The 27448-nt window shown below is 45.4% G+C and overlaps 1 protein-coding gene across 2 annotated transcripts in view; it reads right to left on the bottom strand.

The window, feature by feature from the left end:
• The window catches only part of RAP1GDS1 (Rap1 GTPase-GDP dissociation stimulator 1), a 629061-nt gene that overhangs the window by 420765 nt on the left and 180848 nt on the right, over positions 1-27448 (bottom strand). For both annotated transcript variants that reach the window (XM_085641163.1, XM_085641161.1), the window contains exon 2: positions 1534-1641. In XM_085641163.1, the coding sequence (XP_085497289.1) occupies positions 1534-1641 (108 nt within the window). The remainder of the gene's footprint in view (positions 1-1533; positions 1642-27448) is intronic.

Below are 27448 nucleotides of genomic sequence, written 5' to 3'. Positions count from 1 at the left end.
TAGTAGCTGTCGACGGCGTCGATGATTGGACCGTAGTCGCTGCTTTCGAGGTGGATTGCGATGCAGCGGCCATTTTAACCTTGGTGGTCGGTGCCGATTGTTTCGGTGCCGGGGGCCGAGGCGCTTTGGCGGTACCGATGGCCTTTCTCTTTGGGTCGGCGCCGACATCGGCTGCAGCGAGTTCGGCACCGAAGTCCCTTTTGGTGCAGTCTGAGCCGACGGTTTTGGCTAGCGTCGAAGGTGTGGTGGTCCTCGAGCCGACCAGTGTTAGTTTCACTTTTGGTTTCTGTTGAACCGGTGCGACGATTGGTTTCAGTTTCGGGGAAGGGAAACCAGTCTTTTTGGGTAATAATGGCTCTCGCTGGATGTCCAAGGCCGGGCCAGAGGGCGGGGCCGAAGAACTGCGGGATTGATCTTGGGTAAGGCCCGAAGGCGATCCCTCGACCGGAGCCGTAGACTGACGCACTGGGATATCCTCCGTTTGGACGGGTAGGCCCTGCTCGTCACCAGAGCTACCTTCTTCGGCCCCTAAGGCCTCATCGTAGTCTCCTACCTCATCGTCGGCTTCTTCCCTGTGAAAAAGCTCTTCATCTACGTCTTCCGATCTGGAACCGTGTTCGGAAGCGGGGCTGGAGGGTATGTTTTCCACGCTTTCAACATCTTCGTCCTCGGTGCTGAAGATGTTGGCCGGGGCCGGTGCCGCTTGCTGCGCTTCAAGTCTCGCGGCTCGTCGATTCCGGAGAGTCTTCTTGGATCTGAATCGGGCACAGGCCATACATTTCGATTCGTCGTGATCCGGTGAGAGGCATTTGTTGCACACCGGGTGGACGTCGATATGTGGATATTTCGCGTGGCAAACAGGACACCGATGAATGGGGTCCTCGATTCCATCGTCGATGTAGGGTCGATGGTCGGATATAATGGATCCGAAAAAGATGTTAAAGTCGCTAAACTAGCCAGTAAACTGTCGATACCGATCGGGAACAGTACCGACGAAAACTAAAGGCCTTTTGGCCTGAAAACTAAATTTTCCTAACTTGAGTCAAGATAAGCACATCCGAACCCAATGGTGGAAAAAAACAATCTGAGGATGGAGAGGATGCCCATGCGCACTGTGGTCCAGGGGAGGAGTCACCTATCTCAGGATACTTCGAAGACTCTTCCAGGACAACAACGTGCAAACATCCGGACCCAACACTAGGCGGCGATCTATGCACAGATATGAATTCAGCAGCCCACATGCCTCGAACACAAAGCTAGCTACACACCTTAAAATGTTTATCCCCGCCATTTCGTTATCAATTTTACCCGCACCAAGGCTCACACATTTTAGGACCAGGCCTGGGGGTTGCCACTGTTCGAAATGTGGAGAGCTGTTGCTCGTTTGCGAGCTGGGGTCTCGTTATATTTAAATATTTGAATGAAAAAAGATACATGGTTACTATGGCCCATCGAAGCGATTCACCAACAAGAAATATTTAAAGACTAAATAAAAGAGGGGTCAGAAGTCAAAGGGGTACTCTGAAAACTCACTGTTTTGAACTAGAGCTTGAAGAAGGCAGTCCAGGCATCCTTCCACACTATCCACGGTGGTGTCAGCCGCTGTGAGCTTCAGCTTCGTCAAGGCGTCACTCAGATTATCTGCAAGTCAAGAGATAAGAGGAAAAAAACCACCATTATTGATGAAGCTACAGAACGGTTAAAGAGTCACTTATGGGACCATTGTGAATGGTAAAACCTTCATACACATACCACTTTTTTCCCCGTTTCTAGACTTTTGCTTATAATAATTCTGAAAGTATGGTGTAAATTTGCTTTAGTCTATAAGATAATATTGCTATCTTCTCAATCCAGTAAATTGTCCTCTAGTGTTTGGATCTAGGATTGTTGACTTTCTGAAGAGTACAGTTGTGATGATCCACAATCACAGCGCAGAGCTCATAATAACCTGCCTGGTTACAATTGGTCAGTCTACAGGCAAATGCAATGAATGGCTAGATCAGCTTCATGATCAACACTACACACATCAGGCTCAACCCCCCCCCCCCCCCCACAGTGAACACGAACGCAGGCGCACAGGGTACACAGCAGCTTGTAAGAGATCAGTGAACAACTCTTACACTCCAGTCACTTTAGAGTTTGTGTTGCTACATAACGTGTTGTACAGATATCTTTGAGAATCTGCAACTTCTTTACATGAAGCAAACACTGACACACATGAAATTCACAATGGGAGTTTGTGCTGCCAGCATCAATAGTACACTGCGACATAACCCCAATGTCCCATTGTAGAGGCAAAAACAGAAATAGATGAAGACCAGTTGTCCGTTTACAATGCAAAAATGATCAAGGCATCAATGGTCTACAGATACAACAGCAACGAACAATTCTTTATGTCGCTAGTAAAAGATTCACCCTAAGAACAGATTGTCCTTTTTTTTTTTTTTTTTGACAGTCCATGACATTAGGTGGGAGTGCCCCTTACCTTTGCAGTGCAAAGCTGAGCAGCCCAAAACACTATACTGTTTTCCGCATTAAACCATCACTGCAAAAGCCTAATGGTGTACTTCGATCTAGCTGCAGCTTGTTAGAAAGGCACATTGCCAAAGACTGAAAGGGACGTCTGCTTCCTAAGGTATTCCAATACCATGAGAACAAAAAAGGCATGCGCTCAGGGGAGAATCTATCCATAGTCAATTCAGTATTTCTTCTTAAATTTTTGTTTTGTTTTCCCTTTATATTGGACAGATGGCCTATATTTCACAACAGTGTCAGCTCCCACAAAATGTCCGGAGAACATTTTGTTAGGACTTTCCAAAGTCAATCACAGAAAGCTCAATTTTGCCAGCCACCTTACTCAACCTCTTCCGCCAAAACTCAAGTCCCAGATGCCACAGTCAAAGCCCAATGAATGGGTACAAAATCACCCAAAATGTTGAGCAAATACGTATTTACTGAAGCTTCTACACAAACTTTATCCAAATATTTTCGAGTTACTAAATGGGTATTGTATAAAAATTGTCCTTTTTAGTTTCACAGACCTAGGGATAAACTTCCTAAAAGGCCAGTTTATTTAACTAGGAAGAACTTACAAGTTTATGACAGTTATTAATTGCTGTTCACAAGTCAATATCTTGTTTAGTGCTGGATGCTGTAATGCCCAATCAGCCTTAGTCTCAGAGAAGCAAATAATAATCACTTATGTCAGAACTTGGAGTTGATAGAAAAAATATGGTTTCCATGCCAACCCAGAGTGTGAAGATGCAAGGCTTCATTCAACTTCTTAACCTTGGTTCATTGTTTTCATGCTTCTGGTTGTATCTTTTCAAACCATAACTTTACACAGTTTAAAGGTAACCTCGATGGAAAAATATCTCTAACGGGCAATATTTTGCTTTTAGAGTTCCTTCTAAGACGGCCTCTTAGTCACCTACTTGCAACTTTTGAAGATACAGATGGTCATTAATTACCACTAAGGATATCTACATTTGAGTTACAGATAAGCAATTTGTACTTTGTCAGGGCAGATTCCTCTATGCTGTCACAAACAGTTAAAATAGGTTTATGAATATTACTACAGTGAACAGAAAGGAGGCAGGGCGCCTGTACCAATTATTGCTGACAGACTTAAGCATCTGTCTTGTGTCAGCTCCTACAGGGGTTTTGCTGAAGGCACTACTCGATTTCCAGAAAAGGTACCACTGCCCTAGAGTGCTGTGGCTGTAATCAGTAGTAAAGCTGGGGAGCAAAAATGACCATTAGAGTGGAGACAATCCGAAAGCCCTATGGCACTGCTAAACTGTATGTTGCTACAGGAAGATTTATACACTTACTGCTTTTCACATGAAGTCACAAGGCGTCTAGGACTTCTATAAAGTGTGTTCTGGTCCAGGGAAGGCCTAAACATCTGTACCAATCAACCGTGATCCATTTGGCAACACCATGTGCCGCAGGAGTGCTGTCTGGGAAACACTGGATGGTTGTGGTTGCATCGCAAGCAAAGCTATGCGATTACCCATATGATGGGACAGGATTGCAGAAGTGCGGCCGAATCACTGTTTCTTTTGAAAGCAGCAGGCAGTTAGTGAAAATTGTTCTGCAGGTTGCAGTTGTACAAAAAGTAGGAAATGTGAGCAGGATCTATCTAGGTTTAGTGTCTTGAGCAGACAGCAGCAGCCGAGAATGGAGGGCAGTGTGAGACTCCAGACAGCCTTCAGGGATTCATGCCTTGCACAACAATGGCAAAGGAAACCACGCCTGAGGCAAGTGCACACTCAAAAAATGTATGCGGACGTTCTTACCTTAAAATCACCCTGTACGTGGTACATGTGGAAAATTTTAAACTCTTTAGCCTGTGCATCCTGCATGGACTATTGCTTATAGCACATATACACATTCCCCCTTTAAGGAGCATGGTTTTCAGCTGCTTGGCACAGTAGGCCACAATTGTTTTATTTATTTTTTAAACTCAGTCACTATATTTCATACTAGGATGTCTGTTCAGAGACAGACGAATGCCTACTTCAACACCCTAGCATACATACATTTATAGAGTACACTTCTATATTCACCTGCGCTTCAAACATTCTGCTTTCAACAGAGTACAGAACGTTCTTATGGCTATTTCGACGTAGCTAGAATAAGTATGTGGTTGGCATGTCCATTGCTTGTCGCCGTATCTAATCAACACATCTCCCAGCCTGGCACAATATTTAAGAGACAATCCTTTCTAGATGAAGTAGACATCTGTTGAACACCCCATTCTAGCAGGCAGCAACTTCATTAGCATTTCCTACCCACGGTCATGGTAGTAAATTCCCTCCGGACAGGTATGATGTCCAATGACTATTTACTCTGCGCTGGCATGGTATCTGGTTCTTCAATACTGGAAAACGAATAGAAAGGCCCGTGAATTAGTTTATTTGCATACCAATATATGAAATATCAAATGTGACCCAATGGATTATAATTTGGTGAGTTGGTCAATAATTGTGTAAATAGGGGGCGTGGATACGCATGGACCGAAGATGGCCGCGTAATGAGTTAGCTCCGGAGATCGTCCCTGCCCCACGACTATCCTGACAGGCCATCCACTCCTCCAATCGACGGCTTTGGGGGTAGGAACAGTAGCGACTTCTATCCCGCCGTTCCGCGATCGCATCGCGGCCCGGTGGGGAAAGATATCTGTCGAGGAGCGTGGCGGCCTACACCAATCACGGAAGCCTGGGCCAACAGTGATTGCGGCGCCGGGGGAGAGATCCGATTGACCCATTCCTCTTTGTGTGGTGACGCCGCACTCCGCAGTGATCGCCGAAGCCCAGCACCGGAGCAGCCGTTAACACCTGTGGCCCCAGCAGAGACTGTAAGCAAGCGACTGGGACCCTTGCACCGCGCTGCGGGACTGCGAGAAGTCGGCAGAGGTCGGGTGGGCCTGGCTGCTTGATGCGGCAGCCCTGGAGGAACGGGGGTGCCGCCACAACTCCTTGCCACAACCTCAAGACACCCGCGGAGGCAGCGGTGAGATCTGGGCCGCGGGGCGCTCCCGGTGGGGCAGAGTTCTGGACTGTCGGGGCGCGATGCGGCCACAACTAGGTTGAAGGCGCCTGACTGCTGGGGCCTCCCCCGTGCTTGCCCCTTGGAGCCAATTTTTCTACGCTATCTATAACCTTGGGAGCTGGGGTACCCCCTTCTGTGAGCCTAGGAGAGAACTTACCACTGGGATCCAGGTTGTCTCAGCTCAGGGAATTTGTGGCGGGAGTCCCCTGCTACACCATATGATAATTGCTGGACAGGCCCACAGAGGCACTTCCTTAGGCGTGCGAATCCAGTGACCCACCAACAGGAGACGGATTGTGGACGGCCCATTTACTCCCTGGGAGAGCAGGCGAAGAAAGACACTGTTCGTGGCCCACGTGCTGCAATTGAGGACCTGGCTGACGATTGTGGCGTCTACGATCTGTAGGGGGTGGCGCATTGGCTCATACAGAGCGCCATAGCTGGCTAGCAATACAGCTTGGCCATCACCATGGATCACGTCAGAGGCGCTGGTTCCGGTGGGTCAAAACAGGGCCAGGCAAACAAATTGGACTGGTACACAGTCTCAAAAGAGGCACAGCAGGCCGACTCTCTGAAGAAGCCATTAAGGGGACCCCCGGAGAAGATGACCTGGAACCGTCACTTAAGGACGCCATGGCGGCTATTACTGGAGTCAAAACCTCCCTGCACACCTTTGCGATTGATGTCAATCTGATTAGGGCCGACCTTGGGAAACTTAACGAGAAAGTCAGGCAAGTAGAGATCACCACCTCTAGTCTCGTCGATGATGTTTCGCAGCTACAAAGAGAAGTCCACGAACTTCAGGACTCACGCACTCACATAGATTTTAAGTTGGATGATTATGAAGGTCGACTTAGGCGCAACAATCTTCGCATTTTGGGAATTCCGGAGAAAGTGGAGGGGCAAGCACCAGACCTATTCATTGAGGACCTTATTCTTCATCACCTCCAACCTAAAGGCCTCAGTAAGTTCTTTGTTATTGAACGTGCACAGAGTCCCGGGCGGCCGTCCCAAACCGGGCGCTCCCCCGCGGCCCATGCTGGCCCGAGTCCTCAATTTCCGTGATTCTCCAGAATTCCAGAGCTGGTGCCCCCCTTCGCTATGAAAATGCTGACATATCCTTCTTTCCAAAATTCACACTAAGGGTGCAGAAACAACAGCGCTCCTTCCTCTCTGTGAAGCGCGACTTGAGGGATAGGGGCTTGAAGTACTCAATGCTTTTCCCAGCATGCCTACGGGTAGAAGTAGACGGGAGAGCATGGTTTTTCTAACGACCAGAAGCAGTTGCGGAGTGGATCGAATATCGAGGTGCGAAGGGTCCTATACATCGTGACACTGGGGAACAAACAGTCTCTCATCCTTCTTGAGACACAGACACGGTGAATGGCAGTCTGCCATTGAGTATTCTGGGACATGGTGGAGGGGTGAGCTAGGGAGGGTGTGTCACGAGTATTTGCATGCTGGGATGGAGGATTACATATGGCTCTCAGCCGCTCGTCGACTTGGGGCAATATGCGTACCTTGGTTAGGGGTAGGGATGCGGAGATTCCTATCTTATCCCTCTTTCGTTCTTTGAATTTTTCAGGGGCGACAGGAACTCTGCAAGTTTTTCATGGGCAGTTTTAAGCCCAGAGTGCAGAGCAGTGGGGTGGGGGGTTATTGGACTGGGGTGTGTTTGTTGATTGAGTGTTTCTTTGGTTATTTCGGCACGGCTTATGATTCTATCTCTCAGACCTTGGTAGATGTGGTACATGTGAGAGGTGGTTGGAGGTGCACTGAGATGGACAGACGTAATGGGGGATAACATTTTTTACATTTTGAGTTGGAATGTTAATGGGTTAGGGGACAAAATCAAAAGAAGTGTTGTTCTTCAGTACATTAAAAGACATGCTCCTGATATAGTTCTACTGCAGGAAACTCACCTGGTCGGGAACCTCTGTAAGGCAATGCATGGGGGGGGATATAAAATGGTTGCACACTCTGGGTTCACTACGGGTTCTAGGGGGCTGGGTATCATGACCCGCAATGAGTTTCCACTAGCGGTAACTTCCACCTTGACAGATGATCGAGGCAGGTATGTTGGTATCACTGGGACGTGGGAGGGCCGGACACTTACCCTCATATCTGTCTATGTTACCCCAGGTTTACAGGGCACAACGTTCGCTGACCTGGGTGCTGCCCTGCTTACCATCTCAGAGGGGCTTCTTGTCATAGGGGTCGACTTTAATGCAGTGGTCTCTGGTGAATTGGATAGGTATCCCCCCCTGGGAGGTGCGTCCTTCGGCTCGGGGACTCCCTGGCTTTCTTGATGCAATGGGACTGGTTGATGGATGGCGACAATACCATCCAGACCAGATACAGCACACCTTTCACTCTGGTGTTCACCACAGTCTCTCCCGATTAGACTACTGTCTTGTCTCTGCCGCACAAGCCACCTACTTAACGAAATCAAACACTTGGCTAGAGGTATCTCCGATCACTCGCCCCTCTGGATACATCTGCTCATAAGCCCGTGTATGGTGGGAAGACTGGTCCCCATTAACCCTTGGTATCTGCAAGACCCTAGGATCCGCAAAAACCTTATCAAGGCCATCGACGAATATTTTTCTGATAATCTGAGTTCTGTGTCTTCCTCCCAGTCCTTATGGGAAGCCTTCAAGACAGTGATAAGGGGACAAGCTCTGTCTCTGATTTCTAGTTCCAAGAGGGACGGACAAAAGGAGGTGCTCGACCTTGAGTCTGATATCTATAGGCTAGAAAACGACCTGGAATCTGGGGTAACACCGGAGAAACTCCATCTGCTAACCTTGAAGCAACATGATTATAAAACTTTGGTCTCCGATAGGGCCATGGCTCTCGGCAGGGAGCAACAGGGCAGACTCTACGACCATGGTGACAAGGCTGGGAAGCTTATAGCGTGGCTCGATGGAAAAGAACTGGCGAGCCGGCTGGTCCCGGAGCTTATAATAGAAGATAGCATCTCGATCACGGAGCCACAAGAAATAGTAGATAGATTTGCCGGCCACTTTCAAAAAGTCAACACGTCAGTGAACTCTCATACAGAAACAGACTCCCAGGACTTATTGCAGATATTAAGCTCCCCTGTCTCTCTCTGGAAGATCGAGACTTTATGGATAGACCTCTTACGACGGACGAGATTGCACAGGCGATCCGCTCCTTAAATTCCAGGAAAGCGCTGGGTCCCAACGGACTTCCCATTGAGCTCTACAAGCTCAAACCGGGCAAACTTGCCCCACACCTGAAAGCCATGTTTGAGGAATCTCGGGATGTAGGACTGCTCCCCGGGAGCAGAGACTAGCTACTATTTCACTATATACAAGGAGGGGAAGGCCAAAACAGACTGTGCCTCGTATAGGCCTATCTCTCTTTTAAATGCAGAACCCAAAATACTAGCCAAATTGTTGGCTACCCCTTAATGAAGGTGATTTGTGATTTAATACATCCGGATCAATCCGGTTTTATGCCCCACAGAAACACAGCCCTCAACCTACGTTGGGTACATGGGGTTGTAGATCGGGCCCACACCCTTTGTGAACCTACTGCAAATGTGTCATTGGACGCTACTATGGCCTTTGATACAATTGAGTGACCTTACCTATGGGCAGTTTTAGCGAAGTTTGGATTCGGCCCGAGATATATCCACTGGGTGCGCCTTTTATACGCTGAACCTCTGGCTCAAGTAGTGGTAAACAACAAAGTCTCTGCCACTTTTCCACTTAGCCGGGTAACTCGCCAGGGGTGCCCACTGTCCCCCCTCCTTTTCTCCCTGGCCTTGGAGCCCTTTGCTGCTTGGATTCATTGGTATCCAATGATAAGAGGGCTGCGGTGGTCCCCCAGATGGGAGGACCGCATATCTCTGTACGCTGATGACGTCCTCCTCTATTTGGCCTCCCCTAAGAAATCCCTCATTGTAGTACTTGATAGCCTCTCCAGTTTCGGCAGATTCTCTGGGCTCTCCATCAACTGTGGAAAATCCTTATTATTCGTGCTGAGCGGGGACCCCCCTGTTCCGCCCCGGGGTTGTCCAATACAAATTAATACGTCCGGATTTAAATATCTGGGAATTTTTATCTCGTTTGATCCCTCGGTTCGTTATGCCCAAAATCTTCTTCCCCCTCTCCGAAGACTCAAAAGTGACATTGCTCATTGGAAGAAGCTTCCTCTTTCCCTCCGGGGCAGGGCCAACCTATTTAAAATGATGGCCTTACCGCGATTCCTTTACGCCTTACAAAACACTTTCGACTAAGTTTCGCCTCAATACTTCAGGGACATAGAGGGTCTGCAAAGGGACCTATTATGGGGCGGTAGACCCCGAATCGCCCTCAATAAACTTACACTCAACTGGTACGATGGGGGCATCAGCCTCCCGGACATTAAGAAATATTATTGGGCGTCTCACCTGGCAGCTATTAATCATTGCACGTATGGATGACCGGACGACCCGGGCTATGCTATGGATAGATGGCTCCTTCCTGGGGGCACTTATAGCAGAGCATTGTACTCCAGACCTAAAAGATTCAGGCTCACAGGTTCCACGAAACATTCCGTCCAAATCTGGCATACTGTCACCAATTCACTTGGCTGGAGACATAGACTGACTTTGGCTACACCCCTTTGGAACTCGGAAAAACTAGGCGATCTGTGGCGAACACAGGGCTTCCACAGGTGGGATCGGATTGGCATCTCGACTATCAAAGATATCTGGGGAAGGGAAGGGCCTAAGTCCTTCAGCACACTTCAGAGTGAATATAAGCTGGCGGACACCGAGTACTTTCGTTATGCTCAGGTCTCGCACTCACTACGCTCTTTGTTGCCTAAGGGCTCTGATCCCCCGGAGGCCTCTCCCCTGGAAGATAGAGTTTTAGACAGTCACCTTCCTGACAAAACAATTTCCCTGATATACAAAAAGGTAATTAACCACATGGTAGACCCCCTACAGACACTGCGGTATAAATGGACGCAGGATGGGATAGAGCTAGACGATGAGGATTGGCAAGCTGCAGTATCCTCCCCCAAAGAGGTGGCTATTTCGGCTCGCCTGCGACTGGTGCAGCGTAAAATACTTCATAGAATTTACATAACGGGGCCCCGTCTGATGCAAATGGGACTGTCTGTCACGGGCGAATGCAAGAGGGGTTGCGGCCATCTTGGAACGTTCATGCATACCATCTGGGAATGTGCACACATTAGCTCCAATTGGCACCAAATCCATGACACACTCAACGATGTCCTACACGTCTCTCTCCGTCCGGAAGCGAGACTGGGTCTTTTGAACATTTGGGAGCCCACAGACCTGAACACTTCCCAGACGCAGTGGGTCACACTGGGGTTCATGTTGGCCAAACGGAATATTGCTCAACTGTGGGGGGCAATGCAACCGCCTACTCTGGTAGATTGGGTGCAGAACTTTGACTGGTGTATGTTTAGGGAAAAAAACATATTTGTGGTGAGAGGGTGCCCTAAGAAATGGTCCCGTATATGGAATTTGTGGAATGTATATAGAGGGGAGATCTGTGTACCGCCTCGCAGTATTGAGGATGATGACCCGCTGTCCCCATGAATGTTCCACTCTATGATTAAGTCAGTGAACCATCTACCACTGCGTACTGTGCTGTGAATTTTGCATGACCACCTGTATTATGCTGATTTGCCGATGTGTGTTTCAATATAAAGATTTATATAAAAAAAAATTGTGTAAATAATTGTGTAAATGGACTTTGCTTGGGTGCGGCTTTTGTAGCAGAATGATTTCAGATGTGTTAATGATGTTGACTCCCCTCTCTCTTTTTCTTTCATTTCAGATAGAGACTTATTAAGTCCCGGACACTTTGCCTCTAACATGTCTACATTTCGTAACAATTATGGTTCGTTGTTGATTATATTTTTGGGGGGTAAGAATTTGCTTATGTGGGACAACAGACATACTTTTTTAGCACTAGGTATTAAGCACCTCTATTTCGGGTGACTTTGTATGCGTTCTCACACATAAAACATGTATTCTAGTCTCAAATTACCCATGCTGGGTGAGACTCTTTCTTATTTTCCCATTTCCTTAGTTAGGCACACTTGGTAACATGAATTGACCTGTGGCTCACATGTATTCAGCTTTAGTGACTCACACAGTTAGGCTATTACTTTGCGAAACTATGTACACATATTTACATCTACTTTCTCTTTATGTATCCATCGTTCAGGTCACTTGGGAAAACATTTGCCCCTTTAGTTGAGGACGTGTCTGCTAGTCCAGAACATCATTTTTCTTGCAGTATTTGGACGAGTTCGATGTTGACATGTAAGTGACATGTACAGCTACTGTGGGATTGCCATTTAGTTCTCATGGAACCTAGGACACCAGCATTTTATCATATTTATTGGATCTGATTTTCTTCTTTTTATTAAACCAGCCAGCGGCACCTTGAGTAGTGTGGAGCCCTTACGGGAAGGGCCTCTTCTAAACTGAATACTTTTTTGCTCTCTCTCCCAACCAGTAAGTCTTACTTAAGGTTAGACGCATCATTATACTGTTTGCACCCATATTATCACTGGAGAATAAATGTTATTTTTCTCATACTCGCGGTTTGATTTCATTCTCGATGATTGTGCACAAGGACTCTTCTTTTCTTTGCACTATAATATTTTCTCCAAGTATACTATATATAACCACAGATCATGGTCTCAGGTTTGGTTTCTTCTTACATTCTCCACAGCTGCTCTTCGAATAACGTTCACTTTTGGAGTAATTGTGAATAATGGTCACGCACCTTTAGAAGCTTATCTCCACCTTGTGTGCAATATGTCTATTTATGATTGGATTCGTTTTCCCCATTAATGGTTGATCATTGTTATACAGCCTTGAAAAAGTCACTGTGTGACGAAACACTTGTCGGCTGTCATCAATGCATTGAAAACTGCATGAATTTGACCTGTGGAACAAATGAAAGAAAACTTCTTTCTTCATGACAAATCCTTACTGTTTGGATTTTATTTGTATTCGGAACACTGTAATTGGAGTGCTGTTGTACTCCTTTCTGCTATATTGGCACATTGGGCCCTCGGTCCAACATGTAATCACACCTCTGGTAGTAAGGTGTGGGATTACCTCTTAAGTACCAGCTCTTAAAACAATAGATTATATATACTCAGCGTTTACTTGTATGCCCACCAAATAGCATATCTGGAGTACGAGGTGCAAGTCCTTTCCACTACTACCCGCTCTTTTGTCTCATAATGATAGTCGTGTTGGTTATGTTCCTTTCAGAACGCCCCAAATCACATCTCAATGCAGCAATACTGAAAAAGACCTACAGAAGTACACATTCCATAAATATCTAAATGTTTTCAGTACATTTTTAAAAGGTCCATCACCACATGTCCACTGGAAAAGGCAGAGCGCCCGTGGAACCAAACCTGCCCCTTCCGATTGCACTGGACTGTTTCCAGCAATATACCTGCAATTAAAAAACATAACCTGAAAGATACAGATTCGCTGTTTATCTAAACAATGTCTTTGCAGACTCCATATGAGGTTTTTTTCGGAGCAGCTGTTTAATTTTCCATGCTGTCAAAGAAATATTGCGCTCTGAAATTCCTGGCTTACACGTTAGTGTCGCTTGCTCAATGCTGCCGTTACAACTGGTTCACCATCTGCGACAACGTTCTAGCCTTCCCAAACCCCACTGCAGGCTGTGGTATTGTGGAAGGAGTGTGTCGCATTCAGTGACCTACGTCTCCTCAGATTTCTTCATATACTGCATAGGGAGGTTAGACGTTTAATCTTTAAAAAAAAAAAACCACGGTTTTTTAATCATGAACTGAGATAAAGGAAGGACACAGTAAGTTCACTAGAAATGTCAAAGCTAACGATCTCTTGCAGCCCAGGAACAGTAAAAGAAATGTCCTATTAAATGTCGCAAGGGGCTTAATTACTATTAATAACACATTTTTTGTAAACAATGGAAAAGGTCAATTTAAAAGGCTCTCTACAATCCAAAGGCACTAGGCCTTTTTTTTTTTTTTTTTAAGTGCGGGATAAAAATGTTTCCCTATGGAGGGCGCAGCCCACTTTCATCATGGATGAGGCCACTTCGATAACTGGTGCTGTCCCCTTATCCATCTCCACCCTGCTTTGTCTATATTCACTCAACTCAATCACTGTTCCTTTTCTTCTCAGCTCCCTTCCTTTGTTTCTGCTCTGCCCTCTCTAACTTTTATCTTTTTCTCTTTCAGTTCAATCGGTGCTCTGTTCTCTCCCCTCCATACAGTCACGTGTCCACTCAATTTTTCTCTTAAACAGCGCTGCACAGCGACAGAAGTTGCGGCTACCCACTGCCACCACTCTCGCTACCCACAATCTTCAGTCTAAAGGCTAATAACAGTTCAGAATTCATAGAAAACGTACTATAAGTGATTCATAGTGCAAGGGTGACACATTCACCGTCACAACAGGAGCACCAATTTCAGGTTGTTTTTATTTCAAAAGCCACTTTTATATAGCACAAAGCTAAACTTTGCAATATCTATGATAAAATATACACAAGGAGATGATGGACAGAGCGCTCAAACTTTCCAGACACTCACCCCCAGTCATAGATCTGGGTTGAATCCATCATCGTTCTTTAGCTTACTTCGCCACCCCAGTTCAGACCCAGCCATATGCAAATCAGTCTTGACCCTGTGCCTCATGGGAACAGTCCAGCCCAAACTGCCAAGCCAGGTCTTCCCTGGTCTGGAAACAGCTCCTTGTGTATGCTCTGTTCACCCTTAGTTGGCAGGGTATGCCCATACGTGAGTCTCTTGCTTTTTTTGCCACTGGATTCAAGCTAGCCTGGCTGTAGAGGGGTGATACCCCGAAACCGGTCCCAGGATGCTCGTTTCGGTACAGGGAAGTCCTAGCTTGGCAGTCCGGGCTGGACTGTTCCCATGAGGCACAGGGTCAGGACTGATTTGCATACAGCTGGGTCTGAACTGGGGTGGCAAAGTGAGCTAAAGAACGATGATGGATTCAACGCAGATCTGTTACTGGGGGTGAGTGTCTGAAAAGTTTCAGCGCTCCATCCATCATCTCCTTGTGTTTGTATACAACATTTAAGGTTCATAAAGAGTCTAAATAAAAAATATCTATTCTCCATAAACTAACAGACCAGGCAGAAAAACTGCAAATAACACCGCACATAGAACATAGTCTACAATTTACAAGAAGGCATGTACCTCACTTTAGGCTCTAAACAGTGAACAAAGTATTGCTGACTTAGTATCCACGAGACACTATATGAACCTCTTCGTGGCAACAGAAGAATGCACACAGACATCAGACAATAACGCCTCCCTAAGGAGAAAACACATCCACTTCCCAACAAATCTGCAGTGGAGTGAAAAACAAATGTCTTAAAGCACCCAAAGTCAACCAAATGTACTTCCTCATCAATATTTTCAACAAGACACAGACTTTTCCAGTTGTTTATTAGCGCCTTCCTGGCCTAAGGAACATACTATACACAGTAAATAATGTGCCTGTGGTATTTCATGCAGCACGTTTTTTTGCACTGTTTCACGTCGCATTGTGCTCATTTTCTAAAGAATAAACACAGTTGTTCCAGACCCACGCCGTGATCCGAATAAATGCACAATAGAATGCACTGAGCAGTGCGTCACGTTTCAAGTTCACAATGTGCTGTGCATCTATAGGAGACACACCATCCTATACCGCCCCTCATAAATGCCGAAGTTATAATGATATTGTGCTGGAGGTCATAAACCGACATTTTAAAAAACAAACACACACAACCCCCCCACCCCCCCCAAAAAAAAGAAATCTCAAGCGAGCACATATTGGCCAGTGGAGACAAAGCCTATTATGCAATGTCAGAAGCACATGTACTTATGCAACTGTAATGGGCTTTTTTTTAATGCTCTGTAAAACAAATATCCCGTTCTATTAAAAATAAAATAATAAGGCACATTGAGTAGTGAAGTGCTCCGACTCGTTTTACTGCTCATTTCACTTTAAAACATCCCCCGCAAGCCCCTATCATTAGATCAGCTTCCCGTACTTCATGGGAGAGACCATTAATGAGTTCCGCCTTCCGTTGTTCGAGGTTCAGTGTTCCTGTGTTTGGCTCTGCTCAAAGCTGCCGTCTGGGTTTGCACCCTGGTGTGGTTTGTCTCGCCAGTATGCAGGGGTGTCGGGGCCAGGCGCGCAATACCCATTGGACTCAAAGGGCTTCAGCCCCCCCCCCCCCCCCCGTCGTGTGTGGCAGCCCGGGATGAGACACCTTCCCGGGCAAAAAAGCAGCCGCACCCGAGCACTTCACAGGTCTTTAAAAGACCATTTGCATGTTAATGAGGCCTTGCTGTTGTTTCACCCCTTCTAAGAGCCCCTGCAGCTCCACTCTGCCTATTGCTTAAAGTTCAGCCCCCCCCCCGGAATTTTTGCTCAGCCCCCCCCCCCCCTCCCCCGAAATTTGGCTCTAGTTGCGCCTCTGTGTGGGGGGGGGGGGGGGGGGGATTACTGGGAATCCATGGTCTAATGTGATCCTAATTTCCTCAAACTGGCTCACTTCACCAACAGGCGCTTCCGATCCACGCTTGGCGCTTCAGAGCAGCTTCTGGCTTCCGCCGGACTTCTCCCCGCTAGGATCCTGGCACTGTGGAGAGCCCAGCACAGATGGGATTCTCAAGTAGACCTCTCTTGGAAAACCTTGTGAACCTCCCCCCATCCAAGTATGGAGTGCAGGGCCCCCGGCACACCTCTCTGGCTGTGTCACTAAGCACTGCTGCCACTTCACAGTATGGGCCAGAATTGTCATTCTCTCAACAGGAGTGGTGGAGGAGTCACCTAGGCATTGTGCTGCTGCCACAGCCCACCACAGAGTGAAGACCACCATCATCCTCCTCCTCGCTGCCTGCAGGCGCCTAGTAGGACAGGCCGCTGGTACTTGGGCACCCTCAATGCAGTACACACGGACTGTCTGGAATGGGTGTGTCCTTGATTAAAAGTACCAGTGACTGTGACCCAGTCAGGCAGGAAGAGAAAAGTATGCAACCCCCGAGATGTGTCTCGAGGTCCAGGTGGGCCACACCGCTCTATATACACAATGTGACTGCCATCTGTCACCCGCCTCAATCCCGGCTGGCCCCAGTTACGCATTGTGGTATTGGACTATCGCCTGCCATGTTGTGTTGACAGCACTGGCTGTCAGCACAACACTGAGGGAGGATGGAGCTCAGCAGCTGCTGAACACAGTCGCACTGGCAGGATAGTCATTCAGTCTGATTCCCAGGTTCCCAGTAGCCAGCCACTCTGGAATTGAGTCTTGGCCAGTGTCCCGCAGAAGCAAAGATGAAGAGCAGTAATCTTGGATGCAGCTCTTTTTTTTACATTTGGTGCCGGTAGGCTGCAAAGAAAGGGTCGGACAGTACTGTTCCTGCGCAGTCGCACCACTCTCCACTGGGAAGGACATTGCTAGTAAAGCATGCGATGATAAAAGTGTCACATATCTCCTGTACAGCTGCAGTAGCAAAGCCTAGGCCAGAAGACAGAACATTTTAGACCAACCAACAATGGCTGGGTCAAGAGCAGATAGTCATGGTACGTGCATGTCACAGGATTCATCCAATGAGAAACCATATATCTGTCGTATTACTGCATTCAACCTCAAGTAAGGGATCACTTCCCGTAAAATTGTAATTGTATTTATATAGCACTCACTACTCCTGATGAGGCATTGAAGCGCTGTACGGCGAGTAGCACGCTACTCAGGAACCCAAAGGATTAGTGGTGGATTAGTATAGGGAAATATAAATTGTTAATTTGAGCGGTGAACATGTGAGATTGCAAATTTGATTGAATAGAATACAAGATAAAAATCATGGTAAGATTTGGGCTGCTGCCAACCAGACGATAAGAGACCCGAACTCCATAAATAAGTGCCAGTGTGGCCCACTGGCAACTTGTAGCACAAAACTGAAAAAAAACCTAAGTCATCACAATTCCATACGACAAACACATAATACAATTCAAAACTGTCCAAATACATAAATGTAACTGTCATCTGATATCACATACCACTTCTAAGATGCATGTGCTCATCATGAAGCTATCACAGTGGGCACTTTTTATAACTTCAAACTAGGCGCACATTTACAAGAAACAATTCTTTATCCTCGATTGCGGAAAAAAACCTATTACCAACCTCTGTATTTGACTCACTTCACACACCAAAATCAAAGCACGTGGTACTCAAAAAAACTAAATAATGAAAATAAATATCTTTTTTTTATTCTGCTCGATCTCTGAATAAGAAAGCTTCTACCACCAGATATACCAGACATCAAAATGCCTGATAGCAAAGTTGGAAAAGTATGTTAAATGCATCTTCTTGAGCACAATGGAAATTACCACTAAAAACCTTTTTTAAGACAGACATTTTTCCGTTTCAGATTCCCGTCTTGCACCTTTCTCTAAAATTGCATGATTATTATCTACAAAGAAAAGCTAGCCTCTGCTTTACTAGAATTCCCAACCAAAGAAAAAGGGTGGCCAACGCCTCGCCAAAGGTCGTTCATGGACAGGGTTGGACGCAGGTTCTGTCACATGGCCAGGCCCTGCGCCAATCCGCCACTGGCAGCCAACATGCTGCCCATCAATACAGGTCTAAACCACATCTTTAGCCTCAGGGTCCCACCGAGTTCTACCCTTAGCCAACTTCTTTTCAACTTTTATGTAAGGCCTCTGGCTGTGATTGTGGAATCCTATGCGTTCACACTTTTCTCATATGCCGATGACAACCAAATTGTAGTATCATTATCCATGAAGGATAATCACAATGTAGAGGCGCTTAACATTTGTCTTGCCCAAGTTTCGGCATGGATGAACACCAGCTCGCTGAAACTTAATGGGGGCAAGATGGAGGTCTTGTTAGTGGGCAATCATCCCCATCTCTGGGGCACCCATCTTTGGCCATCTGATTTGGGTACAACTTGCTCTCCTTCTCAGGTGGTAAAAAGCTTAGGAGTTTGGATAGATGATATGCTGACCATGCATTAACAAATAAAAAAAGTAGCCGCCACTTGTTTTGGAGTCCTTAAATGGCAAAAAGAAAATCCTAGCCTACCTTCCTCTTCCACATCAACGAACTGTAGTCCAGGCTCTGGTGATTTCCAGACTGGACTTTGGTTATGTGCTGTACCCGAGTTTTGCTAAGTACTTGCTGCGTCATCTTCAAGTTGTTCAGAGAGCGGCTGCTCCTTTGTTCATCTAGGCTTACTTCTTCAGCCATTTTGCTGCAAATTCTGCACTGGCTACTGATTGAGCAGCGAGTCCATTTTAAGACTTGGTACTATATGCACAAATGTCTCACTAACACAGTAGTAATGTATCTAAGATCTTTCGCATCTGGATATATATATATATATATATATATATATATATATATATATATATATTTATCTACTGGCGGTCGCCAGTAGATAGTTATAGTTAGGACCGTGTTTCCATAGGAAATCCGCAACATTCTATTTGGAACAACTTTGGCGCCGGTCGACGAATCCTCGCGAAATTTTCAAAACTAATGGGGCGCTACGCTCCGCTCCTACCCTGAAAGTCTCGGGGGGATTCGTCAAGCGGGGGCTGAGAAAAAAGGGGGGTCCCAAAACGCGTTTTCCCCATGCATTTTTCCATAGGGACCTTTAGTCCAAGGTACAGCCCGAACGGCTGAACAGAATTACTTGAAATTTGGCAGAGAGGTAGTCCTCAGGTCAGGGAAGTGCCTTTTACAGGTCTGGTGTCAATCTGTTCAGTAGTTCCTGAGAAAATCAAAAGTAAAATCATATATATATATGTGGGCGGAGCCTAACCACACATCTCATCCTGAGATCTGATTGGCTGTCAGCACTTCATCCAAGAAGTGTTGGCAGCCATCTTGGGACCAATATACATGATAGCACCTCATTAAAAAGCATTGCAGTTAATAGAAGGTTTTAAGACTTTAGTTACATTATAAATCATTTGTTGATGGTACCATACTCATTTTAGGAATTGTGGTATGTTCTAAGGTGGTTTCACCATGTGAAAAAGCCTTCTGCTGGGATATCATGATTGAGAGAAAAATATTTTCTCATGCTTTTCCCACAGAGGTTTGGAAGGTGATCTATAAGCTAAACAGAGCTTATTTTCTGTAAATTCACATTATCTTTCTCAGTCATGTGAGAATGAGGTCTGACATTCTCAGTAAAACATGTACATCCAACAAGGGCAGAGACTGTCAGTTGATTCCTTTGTGTTCTACTGCAGCTTCCCAGAGTGTTCCAAAGAACAACTAGAGCGCTAACAGTCCTACTTATGATAAACGTATGGCACACCTGAAGCCATCTTGCTTGGATTAAAGTGGTAACTCTTAAAACATTTAATTTAAAAAGGAACAAAATGAGGGGGTTCATTTTTCCATAAAAAGTATGATTAGTGCTGCAGAAAGAAAAATTAGGGCACATTTTGAGTGACTTCTCAAATCCTCTTCTATTTCATAAAAAAATTCTGACATGCAGACTGAAACATGCACTTTCAATACCAGCAGCAGTTTTCCCTGGTGAGCAGTAGCTTTACTACAGTGATCTAATGAGCAAAATGAGTGCTAACATTCTGAATTTATGGCAAATGTGTGACACATCTGAATGCCTTCTTGATGGAATCAAAGTAAAAAACTGAAAGTATTTCCTACTGAGGATACTGCAGTAAATGAGGAAATTAGGAAACTTCCTTTTTTTTTTATTTATTTTTTTAATTTTTTTATTCGCTTGAAAACACAGAGAATTAATATAATCTTGTTAGAAAACAATGGAATCTATTACAGAGATTTGAGACAAGCAGTCCCCCATTATTTAACAATAGTTAAAGAACAGAAAAAGACAAACAATACATTTCATTTTTTTTTAACATTGGCAGTATTACCAAGAATAGAACAAAATCAAATTGACGTTACATGGGCCAGTTAAATTTCACTTAGCCTTCCAACCAATGTGTGAATGGGGCCCATGTTAATGTGCCCCTTTCCCGCCTTCTTCTGCCCCCCCATGAAAAGACGGCTGACTCCAACCTATGGAGTGCTAGGATCCTTGCTTTCCAAATCATAAAGGTTGGGGCGGCAGAATTTTTCCATTCTGATGTGATGCATAATCTGATTTGAGACATAGCAATATATATATAAAAGCGATGACATGACTCGTTCTATTCATTGATGTATCAGTTTCACAACCCATGATAACTAATTCAGCTGATAAAACCAAGGGGATTTTAAGGCTAACAGTAATAAATGTTTGAACTTCTTGAACAAATTGGGCCAATTTGGGGCAGGAAAAAAACATATGGACATCATCAGCCGCTATTAGACCGCATCTAGGGCAACTGTGGCCACCGCTACCACCCCATTTATGTATTTTGGCTGGGGTGTAATAAAGGTCGTAAAGGGCCATATAACTTAGGGAACGTAAGCTCCCAGAGATTAGAACCTTGGCCGAGAGTTCTAAGGCCAGAGCTATATCAATATCCGGCTTACAACGTTTGGCCTCCATTTTAGCCTTAGATTTCAATAAATCAACAGGAAAGACTAAGAGTAAGTTTCTGTAAATTGGTCCAATTCTTGAGTTTTTAAGAATTAAATCCATAAGTGTGTTCCTACAGAATAATGTTGGGGTATTGGATAGAAGTTTAAGCAGGCAGCTGCGGACCTGCAAGTATTTAAAAAAATGATGAGTATCTAGTGAAAACTTTTCTTTCAGAGAAAGAAAAGTGGCCATATTACCTTCGTATGCCAAATCCCCTATTGTCTTAATACCTGCGGCCTGCCACCTTATTGTAACGTTATCTTGAAAAATTGACGGAAGCATTCTGGCTGCTGACAAGGGGGTATAAAAATTTATATTAGTAATTGGCCAGCTACGACGAACCTTCCTCCATATTGAATACATGGAGATAATAACTTTAAACTTAGTCTTTTTGTAGTAGCTGGGCTCAAGTATTGACGTTAATGTCCCTTTGGCAGCATGTCCTAGCCCGATCTCAAAAATAGATGGTGACCTACATGGAGGAAGTTTTGCTCTGTCCCCAAACAATGGAACGGCAAGATATTGAATAAACGCTGACCAACTGTATAAAAGCAAGTTGGGAACAGACCACCCCCCTCTATCCATTGGGAGCTGCATCCATTTTGCGGCCCTTCGAGGCTGACGATAACCCCATAAAAACCTGTTACAGCATCTTTCCGCCCGAACGATGCTGAGCTGAGCAAATTCTAGGGGAATAGTCCTAAATAGGTATAAAAATTTCGGGAGTATCAGCATCTTTAAAACATTGCGCCTACCAAACAAGGACAGATGCAACTTATCTAGTCTGCATAACGTAAAATTAACTTTATCAATGATGGGTAAGATATTCTTATCAGGCAAACTATCAGTTGCGGCTGTGATTTCTATCCCTAAATAACGAGCACTGTGAACTACCGGTGCAGTAGAGGGGCCCATTGCAGTTGTTTGAAATACCTGAGTTTTCTGGGCGTTAAGCTTGTAGCCCGAGTACTGACCGTAGTATTGTGCTGCCGTTTTTATTGCTGAGAATGAAGTGGACACATCTGACGTAGCCACTAAAATGTCGTCTGCATATGCTAAAGCTTTAAAATCAACTGTATCGTTTTTAACACGAGCTATGTTTGGGCAGAGTTCAAGTTTACTCAGAAATGGGTCTATATATAGAGCAAACAGAAGGGGGGAACAGGGACAACCCTGTCGAGTACCCCTACTGATTGAGAAAGAACTTGAGATCTTTCCAGATATGGATATACTTGCACGAGGCGTTATATATAAAGACTGCAAAGCATGAATAAAATTGGGACAGACCCCCTTCCAATGTAGGACCCGCCAGAGAAACCCCCAGGCAACCCTGTCGAACGCCTTTTCGGCGTCCAGCAGGATTGCCCCAAAGGGGGAGCCCGAAGCCTGGGCCCAGTCTAATAGTGCAATAACCCGGCAGACGTGATCCGTCGTGTCCCCACCAGGGATAAATCCGTGTTGCCGAATAGAGACTAATGGAGTTATCACCCGTGCTAGCCTTGTTGCCAAAATTTTTGCAAATATTTTGTTTTCGGTGTTGATTAATGAGATCGGACGAAACGAAGCAGGATCCAGCTCTGGTTTGTCCTTCTTCTTGAAAAGAATTATAGTTGTATTGCACCAAGAATCTGGTATATGACCTAGTTGTGCCTCTCTTAATACTTTCAAGAAATCCTCGCGGATCTCCAGCCGGAATATTTTATAAAATTCCAGCGGAATCCCGTCCGGTCCTGCAGCTTTGCCATTTGCCAGTGCTTTCAGTGCGGCTTCGACCTCAACCCACTCTATGGGTGCCGCCAGGACAGCATTCTCTTGATCTGAAACTCTAAGAGTGTTGAGATCTGATAGAAAGGTGGTAATATCATGATCTATATCTCGATCCCTAATTTCTTCTGTATATAAAGATTTATAGAACTCAAAGAAAACCGATAAAACAGATTCTGGATTATCCTGAATGTTTCCGCGACTATCCTGTATCTTAATAATGCGGTTAGCTGTAGCTCGTTGCTGTAATCGTTTAGCAAGGACCTTACCTGATTGCTCACCAAACTCAAACATCGTTGAGCGATACTGAAAGTATTTTGCTGCAAGGTCTTGTCCAAAGAATTCAAGCAAAGACGCTCTAATGATGGCTACCTGAGTTTGACTATAAGATAAATCCCGACCATCCCTAATCGCATTGACAAGCTGAATTTCTGCAGCAGATAAAGCTTGTATCCTGGACTTAGTCTGATCCTGAACATTTTTTTGACGAAAAAATGAAAAGCTTTTAGTTTCGCCGCGAGTTGCAGCTTTCAATGTGTCCCAAACAATACTGCTAGTGGCTGAATCCCTATTAAAATTTAAAAATTCGTACAGCCAGGGCCTCATATGATCTAGATATGTCTGATCTGTCAAGAGCTTTCTCTCGAAGGTCCACACTTTAACGGGTTTGATAATTCCATTCAAAGTGAAGGTAATGAGCACCGCATTGTGGTCTGAGATAATACGGGGTAGGATTGAAATCGAAGTGCGATCTTGATACTGATCAGAAAGAAAAAAGTAATCGAGCCGCACCATTTTCCTGTGTGGAGCTGAGAAAAAGGTGTAGCCATCTAAGACTCTAAAATGATGGTACCAGAGGTCAGTCAAGGAATGTTCTTGGACTAATGCTTGTAGTGACCTAAACACTCTCGGTTTCTTACCTACATACCTTACCTGGCTATCACAGATATTAAGATCAGCTGTAAGGTTAATATTAAGGTCACCACAGAGACATAGAGGATGAGGCCACAGTGCTAACTCAACATTTAGATAGTCTAGTACTTCAGGATCATCAAAATTAGAACTATAAACTGAACAGATAGTAAATGAAATACCACTAATTAACAACTCCGCAATAACCCAACGACCCCCATTATCTTGCGATGTTCTAACACAGGATCCCACCCCACGCTTCAATAAAATTGCCACGCCTCTTATCGTCGAGGACTGACGAGAACATCCAATCAAATCAAATCCAGGAATTTTTAAACAGTCACGACTGTTCCAGGGCACATGAGTTTCCTGTAAGCATATTACTTCTAAATGCAATTGTTGAATAATGCTTGCAAATAAAGCTCTTTTCTTGCCATTGTTGAGGCCACAGATATTCCAAGATGCTACTCGTATGCTAGCCAACACCATTTTGACACACAGTTATATGGCCCAAAATCATGACTGTAATAGAATAAGAATTAACATAATGAGAGCAAAATGAAAACCCAAGATATTTTGTTTTCCAAGCTGTTTTTTTTTTTTTCCCTGTGACACCCTCCACCCCCCTCGCCCCCCCCGCAGTACCTCCCCAACCCCAACCCTCAGCCCTCCCCCCACCCAGCACCCACGAAGACCCCCCAACCAAGGCAGCAGGACCGTAGTCCGGTTGATGGAGAAGCCGGTATAGGCCCCCCCCCCCCCCAAATGATACCACAACTACTGCATGATTAATTAAAGAGGCAGTACAGAGAAAATTCAAAAAACACAAGAACCTTAAGTACTGCATCACTACATCAGTGCATCACTCCAGAAAATATGATACATTGCCTGCACACATAGCAAACAAATCCAACACACATGCACATGCAAGTATGTCAAAACTAATAGCTTTACAACCTGAATATTATTGCGCGACTAAATTGACTCTAAATTGAATCTAAGAAAGTTCTAGCCAGCACTTCTGATTCAAAGTATTTTGTCTGTGCTTGATAAGTGACCTTGAGTTTGGCAGGAAAAAGCAGGAAGACCTGTGCTCCCTTCACTTGAAATGGAGCAATAAGCTGGCGGAGCTGCCACCTCCGTTCTACTGTGGCTGGACAGAAGTCCGGGCGTACAAAAAACTGACATCCCTTCGCTGATCTTTGTCTGTCCGGCCTAGCTAGGTCAAAAATCTGCTGCCTAGCTAGAAAATTATGCAAGCATATCAGGATAGCACGAGGTCTGTCTGATGTTTGGCCTGCAGCCTTCTTCAGCTTAAATGGGAAACGATGAGCGCGCTGGATCTCTATGCGCCAGTCCCACTCTTTAACCTCAGGAAAAGCCTCAGTGAATAGTTCGATCACAAACTGTCGGACATCCGTCCCTTCCTTACCCTCGGGAACCCCCAAAACTCTTAAGTTGTTTCTTCGGGCACGATTTTCGATATCCGACAACTTCCACTGAATATCATCCCGCTGGGATTTAATTGCATCTAGGCTAGATTTTTGATTTACTAAATCATCTTCAATCGATGAAATCCGGGTCTCCGCCTCAGTGACCCTAGCAGCAATATCTGCGCATGATTTAATCACTCTGCGTAGTGAGTTTTGGACCCTGCGGCATGCCCCTTGCGCCCTTGCACTCTCTTGTCTGGTTTCTTCACGATGTGCCATAATCGTTTGGTAAATTATTGCCAAAGTCATCTCACCGGACAAAGGGTGTAGATTATTATCAGAACTAGGGCCCGAGCCCTGTATAGCGAGATCCTGGGCGTTAGATTGGTCCTTCGGCTGTCCTGAAAATGAATAGTCCCATGTTAAGGAGCCTGTATTACTGCCTGACTCTTGCGGGACCTTACGTACTGTGGAAAGATCCGTAATTCCGTCAGCAGGATTCAAAACTTCGTTGAGGCGCCAATCCCCTGAAACACTGTTCTCATCTTCAGTCCAGTCTTTATCCAGTGCATCATCAGTACCCGAAGATCCTGTGCGGTCAGATAACGAATAAAAATTATCGCCATCTGTATCAGCCTCTTTATTTGAAAGCTTGGAAGAAATAGTGTCACCCTGTTGGACTATAGGTAGCGGCTGCGTGATACTCAAAGGTGCGGTTACAGATAGATCCATAGAGACTGCATCTCCCAGAATGCTGCTTGGCTGCAAGTTTACACCAGGCAAAATTTGAGCACTTGCGGGGCCCCCGCACACGCTCTCAGGGTTACTCCCTATATTGATCTGGGGCAACAGATCTGTAGAACTCACATTATTGCTGCTCCCCTTGGGACACAGGGATTCACCCACTGATGAAGAAACAATTGGTGCGATCCGATCCTTAACGGGTTGCCGCGCTGCAACAGCAGCTGGTGACAGAGTCTCAGCATCAGTCTCAGCATCGGCAGGACTCCGCGGAGTTTCACGGGAGGTGGCTTGCCGTGGTTTAAACATCGCAGGAACCGGAGGTAAACCTGCGTTCAGAGTCCGAGGCACCGCGCCATCCGAGCGTTTGCTTTTTGTGAGCGGAGGAGTTTCGCTGTGAGAGTCACTGATGCTGGCGGTACTGTGGCTCTTCCAACTTTAGGAGGATTTCTGTTTTTTGGCGGCATTTTGGCGTTGAGACCCCCGACACAGGTAACGACTTTGTAATGCTGGAGCCGCTGAAGGGATTTGTTGGTATGGTCTAGCGCCGATAAGCTGTGTCCCGAAAAGCCGTGGGCTGAGAATATACGCCGTAATGCAGTCTTGCACAGCAGCAACCAAAATCATCGCAGGCTCCCGCTTCGGTTTTTTAGGGGTGTAGTCAAACTAAATCAGGCTGCAGGCTGCATCGCTGTCAGTTCTAGTGATTTCTAGTGGTCCATCCGGAGAGGAGCTAGTACTCGGCTTACTCGGCCAGAGAGACGGCCGCCATCTTGCCCTCGGAAATTAGGAAACTTCCTAACAAATAAGTCTCCCAAGATGGCCACCAGAGACAAAAGAGCCCAAATGTAGCCCAAATATCACCCAGATGTAGCCCAAGTATAGCCCAATGACAGAATATCCCAGAGTGTTCTTAAAAACAACTAGAGCGCTTACTGTCTTCATTATGACAAAAGTATGGCACACCTGAAGCCATCTTGATTGGAATAAACTGGTAACACTTAAAACATTTAATTAAAAAAGGAACACAATGAGGGGGTTCATTTTGCCATAGAAATTATGATTAATGCTGAAGAAAAAAAATGAGGGCACATTTTGAGTGACTTCTCAAATCCTCTTCTATTTCATTAAAAATTTCTGACATGCAGACTGAAACATACACTTTTAATACCAGGAGCAGACTTCCATGGTGAACAGTAGTTTTACTACAGTGATCTAATGAGCAACTAGAGTGCTAACATTCAGAATTTATGGCAAATGTGTGACATATCTGAATACCTTCATGATGGAATCAAAGTAAAAAACTGAAAGCATTTCCTACTGAGGAGACTGCAGTACATGAGGAAATTAAGAAACTTCATAACAAATAAATCTCCCAAGATGGCCACTGGAGACAAAAGAGCCCAAATGTAGCCCAAAATCAC

This window comes from Triturus cristatus, chromosome 2_2 (assembly GCF_964204655.1).
Source record: "Triturus cristatus chromosome 2_2, aTriCri1.1, whole genome shotgun sequence".
NCBI classification, from domain to species: domain Eukaryota; kingdom Metazoa; phylum Chordata; class Amphibia; order Caudata; family Salamandridae; genus Triturus; species Triturus cristatus.
The sequence above is the reverse complement of the archived record's forward strand: the minus strand, read 5'-3'. Positions and strand labels throughout refer to the sequence as shown.